Source organism: Myxine glutinosa, chromosome 1, assembly GCF_964187855.1.
Source record: "Myxine glutinosa chromosome 1, kmMyxGlut1.1, whole genome shotgun sequence".
Taxonomy (NCBI): domain Eukaryota; kingdom Metazoa; phylum Chordata; class Myxini; order Myxiniformes; family Myxinidae; genus Myxine; species Myxine glutinosa.
Window position 1 is genome coordinate 22,839,651 of NC_136261.1, and position 13,826 is coordinate 22,853,476.

General features: G+C 41.2%; 1 protein-coding gene across 2 annotated transcripts in view; it reads right to left on the bottom strand.

The window, feature by feature from the left end:
* The window catches only part of UGCG (UDP-glucose ceramide glucosyltransferase), a 105,357-nt gene that overhangs the window by 18,985 nt on the left and 72,546 nt on the right, over positions 1–13,826 (bottom strand). For both annotated transcript variants that reach the window (XM_068108253.2, XM_068108229.2), the window contains one exon: positions 11,162–11,366. In XM_068108253.2, the coding sequence (XP_067964354.1) occupies positions 11,162–11,366 (205 nt within the window). The remainder of the gene's footprint in view (positions 1–11,161; positions 11,367–13,826) is intronic.

The window sequence follows — 13,826 nt, forward strand, 5'->3', positions numbered from 1 at the left end:
TCATCTTCACATTTTTTTGTCCGACGTGTTTCCTCCTGTAGGTTTGGAAATGTATGAAATTGTTCCGCTAGGTGCAATACCAACAAGGCACTTGAGAGTAGGTCTTGACTTATATTGGCTGTACACTTGCAAACAAAACTTGGGAGATGGTGCTTTGTCCTAATCCAAAGTGAAATGCGAGGTCCTCCTCGCGAAGATTAAGCCGAAGCCTTCATGAGTGTCATGAGTAGTTGATTCTCTAAAGATTGAGATCGCTTAACTCCGAGTTTTGTAGTATTGTTTATTTGCCAGGTCTTGTCTTCCATTGATAATTTCCCCTTATAATAATGAAGGTTCTGTGCATGAGCAGATACTTCTGCTAATAACCACTTAAACAGGTCATAACTAGGTAAACCTGTATAAAGTTTCACAAGTTCATCACAGTTTGCTATGTCCGAAACAGTAAGCTTCTTGTTACATACTGCAATGGCGGCTTTCAGTTTTGCGACGGTGTCCTTGGCTTGCAAATACTGGCTCATGAGCTGATCACAGTTCACAGTTAATTTGTTAATTTGTCACAGTAAAAAAGTCCTAAAAGTAGTTTAAAGTGGTAAGGATCACGTAGTGTGTCAATGTAAACAAGCAGTCTGTCAAAGTGACAGCGACCGCCGGCGGCGCTATTGCCCCTTTTCCGATCCCATGACGCATTGCGGTTCCGATTCGCGATAAGGTCTATGCGCTATCACCGACACTTTTTCACATTTTTCATACCTTTTAATCAGATTTAACTTATCTTCCATCGTAACCACATTACGCATGGAAACACTGGCACTATCCTTCTTAGGACCCATGGCTAACACAGACACAGTAAAGGATTACTGTACGTCGCCTCTGTTTTGAATGAGAACCAGCAGCTGCGCGTACGTACAGTATACTGTACGTACATTTTTAAAATATTTTTTATGTGCTTTTTATTGTATTTTTAATTGTTTTTTAGCTTCTTTTATTGTTAATTTATGTACTATTTTATTTATTTTAAATATATTTTTAAGGAAAAATTGATTTTTTTCAGGTCCGAAGGAGTGACGTAAAGTCGCACATAATGACGTTCGCTGAACTGAAATTTACTCGAGAAGAGTGGCGTAAAGTCGGATTTGACGTAGGTCGAAATGGCGTAAAACGGGGTATGACTGTAATTGGTTCATGTCCGTCCATACATCCATCTGTCTGTCTATCTATCTGCCTGATCAGTTTGTGATTGAAGAACAGCTTATTTGAATTTAATATTCTATTTTGAACTTGAATAGAAAGACAAGTTTGCCGTTTTACTGCACTTTGGCTTTGAATTCGTCCCAATCACGCATACACAGAGAAGAGTGAGATAATATTTTTACTCTGTCTGCCGCCTACCTGGCAGTCAAACAAAATTCGAAATCATTCCAAACAAGAAACCTACCGTTTTTATGGATGTTATAAAGAACAGAAACAACAAGAAAGCACAATTAAAGATTGCAGACCCTCGCCAGGACGTGTTTTTAGTGGTTTTTAAGGCTTTTGTGTTGAAACAAATATGGTGGCCGAACCACGTGACCGATGACACCATCATTATTTATTTTTCTCCACCAATTTATCCATAGATGACGCTCAAGAAATTTCATCTTGATCGGATGAAGTTTTGTACTTGTCGAATTATGATGTCATAATGAAGGAACGTATGACATCATCATTAACATATGTTATTCCCCATGGAGAGTTCTTTACAATGAGCCATGCCTCATTTTTTTAATGCAGCACTTTCAGAGATATAGAGGTGCAAAGCTTTTCGGAAATTTCCAAGATGGCGCCCATATCACGTGACCTAAGACATCCTAATTATCATTTTTAAAAATCAACAGGAGGAGGTGCACTTTTGGTGAAAATTTCCTGTCAATCGGACCAATGGTTGCAAAGAAAATCGAATTTATTCTGTGTGGACAAACAGACAAATGAAAAATCGGTCAGAGACTGAGGACTTGCCAGAATGTACTTTTTTAAAATCGGCCATTTTGGACAAATATGGCGGCCGAACCACGTGACCGATGATGTCATCATTATTTGTTTTCTAAACTAATTTATTCCTAGATTATGCTCAAGAAATTTCATCTTGATCGGATGAAGTTTTGTAGTTGTCGAATTATGACGTAATAATGGAGGCACCGATGACATCATCATTAACATATTTTATTCCCCATGGAGAGTTCTTTACAATGAGCCATGTCTAAATTTTTTCTATTCAGCAATTTCGGAGATATAGCGGTGCAAAGGTTTTCGGGGTTTCCAAGATGGCGGCCGAACCACGTGACTGATGACGTCATTATTATTTTTTTCTCCACCAGTTATGCCGACATGGCGCTCAATAAATTGCATCTTGATTGGATGAAGTTTTGTACTTGTCGAATTGTCGAATTATGCTGTCGTAATGGAGGCCTTGGGCCGACAGAGCCAAAAATTGGGCACAGTCTATTCCAGGGCAAGACAAATATGTGTGTAAAGTATGGCGATTCGATGTGCAACGATGTAGACGTAGTACTGCGCACAAACAAACAGACAGACAGACAGACAAACCAACCAACCAACATACTTGCCGGGATCTTTTCCGGCAAATTAACAAACAAACGGACTCAAATGCAATACCCTCTCCTCTGGCGAGGGTAACGAGCACAAATAACGATTAAAACGTGTTAGATCGGGTCATTAAATAACGTAAGACTCTGGGTAAAACGGCGGGAAAACCCGGAAATAATTCATTTATATGCTTTTAAACCTCTTTAAACCTTTATTTAAATTGAATTTATACACTTGCACTGTAGAACACAAATCACCTTAATAATATTTCCAGGAACCCTGCTATATATCAATATATGGTATGTGAGAGCATGGCATATGAGAGAGTAGGGTATCAGGGTGAAGAAGAGGCTGCCGATGTGGCTATGATTGATGCCGATTGCCGCTGCGTTGTTCTATGGTGATCAATAAAGTCTCCATCTCCTAAAATGTGACTCAACATCGTCTTATTACAGGGTATAATGGTGAGGGACATAATACTGCTTCAGTAGCGCTAAACTTCCGGATTAAAAAATTATCTTTAAAATAGTTATTTAATTAAAATTGAAGTACAGCATATACTTGAACAGGGCACGGGGTATCGTGTTCTATGAACTCTCTGGTTAGTGGTTTTTTACTGACTATCCAACAAACATGATAATTTTTCCGAGACCAGCTATCTTTGCTGTCCTTAATACCACTGCCTTCAGTCGTTGTTAAATGTCTGAGATTGTAATACATTGCTCTCACCAAAAAACACTGTGATTGCAAGATCAAACCAACTAGTTGGTTGGGAGAGGCACAACTGCATTCCAAGAAGCACCCTTTCCCACAATTACTTATTTCGGGACATGCACAGACGTGTAAAGTGCATTTTAAAACCACAAACTTTTTTTTCTTGATGTATGGAGGTGAAATGTTTTAGGAATGCCTGACCATTATAAAGGGCCTCGGTCATTAATTTCACAAAAACAGCTAAAACCAGAACGGTACTCGGTAGAGCGCATACCTCCGCCAGGCTGAACAGTTTATGTTTTGCATCCCACTGATAGGCCGAACCTGAACAAAAATTAATCCGCTTGTTGTTATCGCCTACCCAGGAACAGGTTGAGATGGTTTGGTCATGTGTTGAGGAAGGATGAAAGTGACTGGTTGACAAGAGTGATGGAAATGAATGTAGAAGGAAGTAGAGGACGGGGAAGACCGAGAAAGACTTGGCTAAAGATGGTGGGAGAAGAAATGCGGGCAAGGGGGTTAACAAGGGGAGATGCAGAAAATAGGGCAAAATGGAGAAGATTGTCATGGGGACCGCAAGGCTAACCCCCGCTCTAGCAGGGAAAATGGCCTTAAAATGCATGTTGTTGTTGTTGTTGTTATCGCCTACCCAACTCATCCACAACGTTTTGAGATATCTTGCTATATACAGTCACGTGAAAAAGTAAGTACACCCCGTGTAAAGTTTTGACTTTTTCAACATATTTCAACATACAGCTATTTGATCCTCATTTCAACAATATTGATAGATAAAGGTGATGTAATATAACAAATACCATGAAACATTTACATTTTGTAGTCCATTGTATAATTTAAATAAACATAAATGCAAATTTCGCATGTGGAAAAAGTAAGTACACCCTTGCCTCTAATAGGAGGTATTGCCCCCTTTGGCAGAAACAACCTCAAGTAGGCGTTTCTTATAACTGTCTACCAGTCTCTGACATCGACTGGGACAAATTTTTGCCCACTCCTCCATGCAGAATTCTTTCAGCTGTGCGATGTTTGAGGGGTTTCTTGCATGCACAGATCGTTTCAAATCCCCCCACATCTCGATGGGATTTAGATCTGGGCTTTGACTTGGCCATTCCAGAACCCTCCATTTCTTTCTTTTCAGCCATTCCTTGGTGGATTTACTGGTATGTTTAGGTCATTGTCATGTTGCAAGGTCCACCTTCGGTTGAGCTTCAACTTTCCGACAGATGGCCTAACATTATCCTCAAGCACCCTCTGGTACAATGAAGAATTCATCGTGGATTATATGATGGTGAGCTGCCCAGGCCCTGATGCAGCAAAGCTGCCCCAAACCATAATATTTCCACCACTATGCTTTACAGTTGGTATCAGGTTCTTGTGGTCAAATGCTGTCTTTGGTTTTTGCCAAACATGTCTTCTGGTACTGTGGCCAAATAGCTCTACCTTTGACTCATCTGTCCAGAGCACATTGTTCCAGAAGTGCTGGTCTTTGCCTAGGTGTTCATTGGAAAACTTTAGTCTTGCCCTGGTGTTCTTTCTGGACAGCAAAGGTTTCCTCCTGGCACACCTCCGATGCAGATCAAATTTGTGCAGCCTCTTTCTAATGGTAGACTCGTGCACTTTGACATCAACAGTGGCAAGAGCTACCTGTAGGTCCTGTGATGACATTCTGCGGTTCTTAGAGACTTCTTTCAGCATCTTGCGGTCTGCTCTCGGGCTGAACTTGCTGGGGCGGCCTGGCCTGAACAAGTTGGCAGTTGTTTGGAATCTTCCTGTTTGGAGATCTTTTAAAATCCCTTCCCAGACTCGTAGGCATCTATAACCTTCTTTCTGAAAGCCTCAGAGAGCTCTTTTGATCTAGGCATGGTGATGCTGCACACTTCAACAACAAAGAGCAAACCAAACTAAATGTCTGATGTTTAAATAAGACAGGTTCCTCCAAGATCCTCTCTAACGATGTTCTAATCATTTGCACCTGAGCTGGTGCACCTCATTCTAATTTTAGGTATTTGAAGTAGTGATAAATGTAGGGGTGTACTTACTTTTTCCACATGTGAAATTTGCATTTATGTTTATTTAAATTATACAATGGACTACAAAATGTAAATGTTTCATGATATTTGTTATATTATATCACCTTTATCTATCAATATTGTTGAAATGAAGATCAAACAGCTGTATGTTGAAATATGTTGAAAAAGTCAAAACTTTACATGGGGTGTACTTACTTTTACACGTGACTGTATATAGTTGTTCAACCGATCTCTAATTTGTGAAGAATCACTTTAAAGATTCTAGTATTCGGATCCATATCTTCAACAAAATTGAATAGATTTTTCCTTGTCACACACACAACCTGTCCACCAAATTTCGTACAAATGCATCCATAACTTTGAGATATCCTGCTATGTATCGTTTTTGGCCCCATCTCCCAATGGTGAAGAATCACTTAAAAAATTCTCGTAGCCGTTTCCGAATCCGGATCTTCACCAAAATCTAATCATTTCGTCCTTGTCAGATACTCTACGTCTCTGCCAAATTTCGTCCGAATTCGTCCACAACTTTGAGATATTTTGTTCACAAACGGACAGACAGACAGGGATGAAAACATAACCTCCATCCACCTTTGGTGGCACAGGTAAAAATGTGACGCGTAGATTTTACATTTAACTAAATTAATTAATTAATAAACATTCAAGTAATGCAGACGGGAAAGTGTATATAAAATTAATTAATTAAAGGTGGTATAGTGGTGATGGTAAAGCATAAATAAACTACATGGTATTCATAGAATACTTACCCTGGCGCAGTCAACTTGGTGTGAGCGAACTCTATTTTTGAACGTTTCTTTTTTTTTTGATCCAATATGGCTGCCAGACCACGTGAGCGATGACATCACAAATTTATATTCTCTAAATAATAATTGTTGCATAGATCATGCTCAATAAATTTTAAACTGATCAGACTAAGCGTTGTCCCTGTCGAATTATGACCAATGACGTCATCATTAACAACATCTATTCCCCATATGGAGTTATGTACAATGAGCCACGTTTCTATTTTTAAAATGCTGACATGGCACACACTTGACTTTACTGAAATGCAGACACAAATTTTGCAGACATGCAGACACAATTATATTTTCGTCAAAAATCGTCAGAATTTCGCCAAATCTGTTTTGGTCTTGTATTAATATACCTCAGCGATTAACAAATCTGAAATGAGAATTTTATTTGATGTCAAAATGACACCGTGAGGTCGCTCCGTACTTTGCCTGCTTGTCCTGTGCGGTGTGATAATTAATTCCATTCCCACTCCAGAACTCTTCTTCTTCACGCAATAACAACTTTTAGCTTCCAGACCGTACATCCAATCATCTTGAAAATTTGCACACTTGTTACACTTCATTACCTCTACTATAATATAAAGTTTCACGTCGATCAATGAAGCGGTTCAAGAGTTATAATTTTTTAAAATATTTTGGTTTAATTATTTATATCTGCCAAACCACATCACCTATCGCAAATTCCAAAACGTCATTTTAGTAGACTGATATGCTGAACACATCTGTGAAGTTCCCCTCGAAAGGATAAAAAATGAGGGAGGAGCTAGGTTTTAAAAGTTTATGCTTAAAAACGTCATAACTCCAAAACCATGTGACGTATGACGTCATGCTCCTTTGCTTTTTTGTTCGTCATGGGTATGCGATTCTGCCTGCAAAGTTTGGCCTTGATCTGTGCAGTCGTTTTGAAAATTGCATTTTAGTGGTTTTTCAGGCTTTTCACTCAAAACAATATGGCGGCCGAACCACGTGACCTACGACGTCATTATAATTTTATTTCAGCATCAATTTATACCGAGAAGATGCTCAATAAATTTCATCCTGATCGGATAAAGTTTTTTTACTTGTCCAATTATGATGTCATAACGGCGGCATCTATAACGTCATCATTCACATATGTTATTCCACATGGAGTTCTTTGCAATGAGACCTGTCTCAATTATTTCTGTACAGCGGTTTTTGAGATATAGAGGTGTACGTTTTTTGGTTTTTCCAAGATGGCGCCCATACCACGTGACTTGTGACGTCATAATATTCACTAAAATATTCTACAGGAGTCCCTCTTATGGTGAAAATTTCATGTCAATCGGACCAACGGTTGCCGAGAAAATGAATTTTTAAAATGCTGACATGGCACACACTTTAATTTACTGAAATGCAGGCACATACCTACCCGAATGCTTAACCCTGCATTTCGCTTCGCGAGCGCAGGGTAATAAATAATTTAAGGGTGTGTGTTCGTCGTGGAGATGGTAAAGTGTATATAAATAAATAATGGTTCCCGAAAGCAAATATAAAATCCTGTGCTATTCCCTCTCAGAATTTTTTTTTAATTGCCACAAATTCAGAAAATAGAATTCCGCCATGTGACATTTGGCTCCGACCCTCACGCCGGAATATTGAGAGCAACAAATTGCATGAGATATAAAATAACACGGTATAAAACAAATAAGAAACAAAATGTTTGGCAAGAAACAAAAACAAAAACAAAAATGAGATACAAATAACATGGTATAAAACAAATTGCATGAGAGAGAGCAACAAATTGACACTACTAGGAATTTCAGGAATGGGTGAGGAGTGTCGGAGATTGAAAGAGGTGGATTTGGGGTGTATTAACGGGGGTAGAAAAGATAAAGGTTTTGGATGGGGGAAGATAACAGATTGTGATGAACAGCTGTTTTGAAGACCTGGAGGGAGGAGTGGGATTGAAGAGAGTGAGGGAGTTTATTCCAGAGGCAGGAAAAAAGAGGAATAAAAGAGTGAAGGTGAGCAGAGAGTCTTGATTTTGGCAGTTTCACCAAAGAGGGTTGCTGGCAGTTCTTGTGCATCCTGCAGGATGCACAAGCTTATTACTGGCAATATTTGGGGGACCCAGCACAGACAGAGCTGGGGGAGCTATGCCAGAGAGAAGTCGGTAGAAGATAGAAAGAACACCAACCTGCTTGCAGTGAGAGAGTGAAAGGCCCTCAGAGTTGGCTTCTTCGCGGAAGATTCCAATTATTCTGAAAGCTTTGGTTTTTACAGCGTGAAGCCAAGCTAGGTGTGAGGCAGGAGCCCCAGCCCAGAGAGGAGAGCAGTATTCCATTGAGCTGCGGATGAAAGCTTTGTATGTGGTGAGGAGCTCAGAGTTGCCAAGGAAGGACTTCGCATATTTGATTATTTGAAATGATTATATTATTTGAATCAAGACAAATATTGATTTACATATGCTTATTACTGGCCAGTATAACTAACTACCTGTATTGTTATCCACTTTACACTGGCATAGTACTTTGGTAGGACATCAACCAATCAGTGTAGATGATCAACACGTATTCTGGTGAAATAAATTTTCAAATAATAAAGGGGCAGAATTCCCATAAAATAAACTTTTCCCATAAAAACTTTTTGTGCATTTTTTACTCACGTTTAGTTTTTTTTCCTATGAACCCCAAGGCTCATGGAGGAGTATGTACATATCTTACATGTAAGGCACGGACATTTGGATATTGACAAATCAACATAGCAGATGACAGGACATCAACCTGGGATTCTAGCATCATGTGCTGTGTACTTCGATGGCAATGCCGAAGGAGCAAACCCAAAGTTTTGTCAAAAATATTTTCAATATTGATGTATTATACAGGGTTATGGTGAAAGGCACCATAGAGGTTGTGGTGAAAGTGAGGACACCCGATGGATCTCAGGTCTTCAGACTTCTTTCAGTGTGAGAATCTGAAATCAGAAGTCTACGACAGGTTCGGTTCGGTATGGGAGCATGCGCCGGAGCAGCACGTAGGAGCATCCACTTTCTGACGGTACTCCAGGAGCCTCTGTCTGGCCATCCCCCAGGCTGATGCCTGGCCCATCCCTATCTCCTTGAGATACTGATCAACCTGATGCAACCACTAGGCACGCGGTCGGCCCGTTGGCCTCCACGTCTATGTCAACCTTTCCAGATATCAATAATAGCGTGTAACTGAAGAAGAAAATACTGTCGTGTGATTCCCCTTGGTTAATACTGGGAGAGTTACGGATGGCCAATAGCAAGCTTTAACGTGGAGGCGATGCCCAAATGCAGATTTTCTATACGCGGGGAAAGAAAGGGGAAGAGGAAGCTGAAGCTTACCTGTTGCGATCGCCGGCAGTCCCAAACTTCAAAAAGTAACTCAAACCGAGGCGGATTTAGAATGTACAGAAAATAGTGAAAGGATTTATTAAAAGAAATGTCCGATAACAAGAAATGCGACGGTAAAACTAAATTCCTATAGGATGTTTCACACCAAACTTATAACACAGACAAATGGGTAATAAACTAGAAAATAAAAATGTGTGGGTTTATCGTGCACTTATCTCTGATCAGTTCGGGGGGGGGGGGGCAGGGGGGGGTCTCGCCAGGAATCTAAGGCTCCGGAGGTGCAGCCGGCTTTGCGCGCGAAGCGCGCACGTTGGCGGGAAACAGGCCTCACTCGCGCAGGCCCGAGCAATTGTCCACACGTCGTTTCTGCCTGGCAAAACCCTGCACGTCTCCTGATGACGTCTCCGATCGCTTCCTTGTGCCCGTCGTCCAAGCACAAACTCGCGAAGGAGAAGAACAAGGGAACCAGAGGAGGGCAAGAACAGGGCAATATCAGAGGGTCTGAGAGGGTCAAAAAGCAAGAGGGCAAGAAGGCAAGAGTCCAGGTTAAGAGAGCGCAAGAGAGAGAAAATGTCGGTCCTCGAGTTCTTTTTATGTCGGGTCCCACCAATCAGCGCGCCACTTCTTGCTCGCCTCTGATGACCTCGGTGGTCCTTGCCAATCGGCGCTCTTCCTCCTCCTCGGCCTTCCTTCCACCAATCAGCGGGTAGCTTCTTGCTCCGCCTTGGCCAATCACGAGTCCCTTCTTACCCCGACCTTCCCGTTGATCAACTCCCGCCCAATAACGAGTCGCTTCTTGCTCCGCCCTGGCCAACCACGAGTCCCTTCTTACCCCGACCTTCCCGTTGATCAACTCCCGCCCAATAGCGAGTTGCTTCTTGCTCTGCCCTGGCCAATCACGGCTCCTCGGGGCGTGTCTTCGGCCTGCCTGTTTTCCGAGGTGATGTAGCTGGTGCGTCCCAAATGGCTGTGCTCAGAACTGGCTTCCGGTTGGTTTTATGGTTATTATTTAGTGCAATAAATGGGCATTTCTCATTCGTGTCTATGGTGTGGTGCCAAAAGAGACAAAGGATAAATCACATAGGGTAAAACTTACAAGGGATAATTTACCCTTATGCCCTAAGCCTAAGCTCGTTAACATGCCCCGCCCCCTCGTGACGGGGACGAAGATACACCTTACTCCGACATTCGGCTAAACAGAACTTATTACATGGTGACGGTTCTTACCCGACATCTGGAGCATGATACCTACACAAATCTACCTGACTCTACATATCACTACCCCCACAAACATAACAATACTATCTGAGTGTTCCGATATCAACGATGACATGTTAAAGAATGTTCAAGCGTCCTCTGGGAAATGGATGCAGTGTGTGTCATCAATGTTAATCAGCTGTTGTAGTTTACCGTTTGAAGTTGAAATAACCCTCTTTTTTTAAATAACCTTTGAAATTGAAATAACCTTTGAGATAACCCTGGGGTGCCAGTCTTGCACCACACATACCCTGCACCAGTTAATTCATGCAGGAGAAAAATCCTGGTGATTCAGCCCAGCCTGTATGGACCAAATTCCCATTTCCAGCATTTTGACTTATTTGCACGCATAAGCACAAAGTGCAAAACTTCACATGACAAATGATGAGAAACAAAAAGATTAAACACACCTCGAATGCCGCTGTCACAGATCCAGACGATGCTATAGCGTGCTGCCTCATAGCCAGGCATCAAGTTGTTGATCTTGGGATTAATGCCAACCTTCTTTCCACCAACAAACAGCTTGGCATCCACATTAGGATACTTCCCAATAAGACGCTTGCAGAGATCTACTGCAGGATCTTCGTGTTCTTGTACACACAGCAAGATCTCATACTGGAGGAGGGCAGAATGGTTGAGTGAGACAAAATATGAGACTTGGATTTTCAACAACATTACGAACAATTCTGCTTATTGGTTCATTTGGAAATAAAAAGTTCAGATCAGTTAGAGAGGCACCTTATTAATCCGCCACCAAAGGTGAACGGAGGTTATGTCTTCACCCGTCTGTCCAAAAAAGTTGTATTTTTTGTTGACGTATAATTTTTTTTTTTTTGGTGAATCTCAAAAGGTTCACAGATTCGGACGAAACTTGGTGGACAGGTTGGATGTGTGACAAAGACGAATTGATTCGATTTTGGTGAAGATCCAGATCTGGATACCAGAATTTTTAAGTGATTCTTCATAATTGAAAAATGGGGCCAAAGCGATATGTAGCATGATATTTCAAAACGTTATGGACGGATTTGGATGAAACATGGTGGACGAGTTAGGTAGGTGACAAGAACAAGCCAATTATATTTTGGTTAAGGTCCAGATGCAGATCCGGCCTATCAGTGGTCTATAAAACGTAAGCTGTACAGCCTGGTGGAGGTATTCCCACTAGTTTAAGAAAGTGGCAATCCGCTTTGTAAATAGCCGAGTACATACAAACAGCAAGTCATATAGCTGAGACATGGCTGCAGCTCAAATCTGAATGTTAGAAACACCATAAATATTTGTGTACTGTAAAATAATCCACTCATCGGTGTTTGAAAAACACACCAGAGGTGATTGCCTGGTACTGGGACCCCGAGATAATGAATCCTCGCCTGCATTTCCATTCTTATCCCCCAATGCCTCCAAAATGCAAAATTTTAAACAAAGGAAGCTTTTCAACATCATCTAATTCCAAAGCTATATTCTCAGACATGTCAGGTGTAGATCTGCAATCCTTCATCACCTGAAATGCCAATTCACTTTGTGATTGCAAACACTCAAGAATATCCTTGAGAAGAAAATGAATATATACTGAAACGCAAAAGAAACTTTCCACCTTTGAAACCTTTAAATATCAACAATAATAGTGCGTGTAGTAAATGTGTGAACTTATTTGTGGACAATATCTGCCACATATCTGCCATCTGCCACATATCTGTCATCATATCTGCCAAATATCTGCCAATACCTGCCACACACGCTATTGAAAGGGGACTGACATTGCACCCTGTGCTGTTCTGTACTGTAGAACAAACTGATGAGATGGTGTATCTTGGTCAAAAACTTGACATGTCATCAATAAAATGTCAATGTTTCAATTAGCAATTGTTGGTTTGTACGGTAGCTCAGTCCGCCTTGCAGCATGCCCAGGGCATGCTGCCGTTGATCCCTTGACAATCGTGGCATGTTGATTGAAATGCCCATTTTGCACTGGCCTTTTTAAAGCCAATATCAAGACATCACGTGCAGCTCATTAAAATCATCCCGTACCCCTTAGCTAATCACTGACAGTCAAAACGGCTGTTCAACAGCTGTGCTATGAAGTGACCATTGAAGGTTCAAGTGACCATCCGTGACCGTTTTGTCTGACAGTGAGGACACCATTGTCCACAAATAAGTTCACACATTTACTACACGCAGTGTTATTGTTGATATTTAAAAGTTTCAAAGGTGGTAAGTTTATTTTGCGTTTCAGTATAGAAGGCAGTGAAGACTGCATCACACAGACAGCTGATAAGACAGATCAGTTGATATAGCATGTTGCCCATACAGTTGTTTCGTCTCATATTTCAATCCATTGATCGAATTCAAAGTGAGGAAAGGAAACTGCATCTTAAAGGACATTTGGCATCAGGTGGGGACATGAATCCAGATATCCCCTCCGCATTTCGGTTACGGATGTCGAATATTGCACGACATCTTATAAAAAGGGTGTCTACCTGTTCCATTGGCCAAACCAAATTCCCTGCTTGTGGTTACCTGTGTAATTGGGGATACCTGTTGTGAGGTGGGGGTGCTTGGATGTGGATATATCGCACAGGCATTGTGGGCCAAAATAGTCTTTACCTGTGCCTTATTTCCCTTGTGAAAGAACAAAATGGAAGACAACAATTTGCCAAGAGAGGAACTGCTGCACTGATTGAATATGGACAATCAGTATTATTTTGGAAACATTTTCTACTATAGTGAGAAATTTTTTCATACCTAGATGATCCAGGTTACCCACAACTTGTTGGCAAGGTTAAGGAGGGCAATGCAGAAGTCAGACAACAAAATAAATCCTAAATTTAGACGAGATTGCAGAAATGTGGATTTTGAAGAAATAATTCAACCCAATGGAAAAGGAAAACGAAAGTCATGGATTTACAAATATCGTCATTTACTGCACCGCTTCAGCTTTTATTTAGAGAACATGAAACGCACATTACAACTCCATGAAAGTTCATTTTACCCGTACGGCAGGAGAGGACGCGTGTACTGTCAGAACCTTCTGTGCTCTTCCGCTGTGCCAGCGGCTCCTTTGCCACAGTGGCTCTG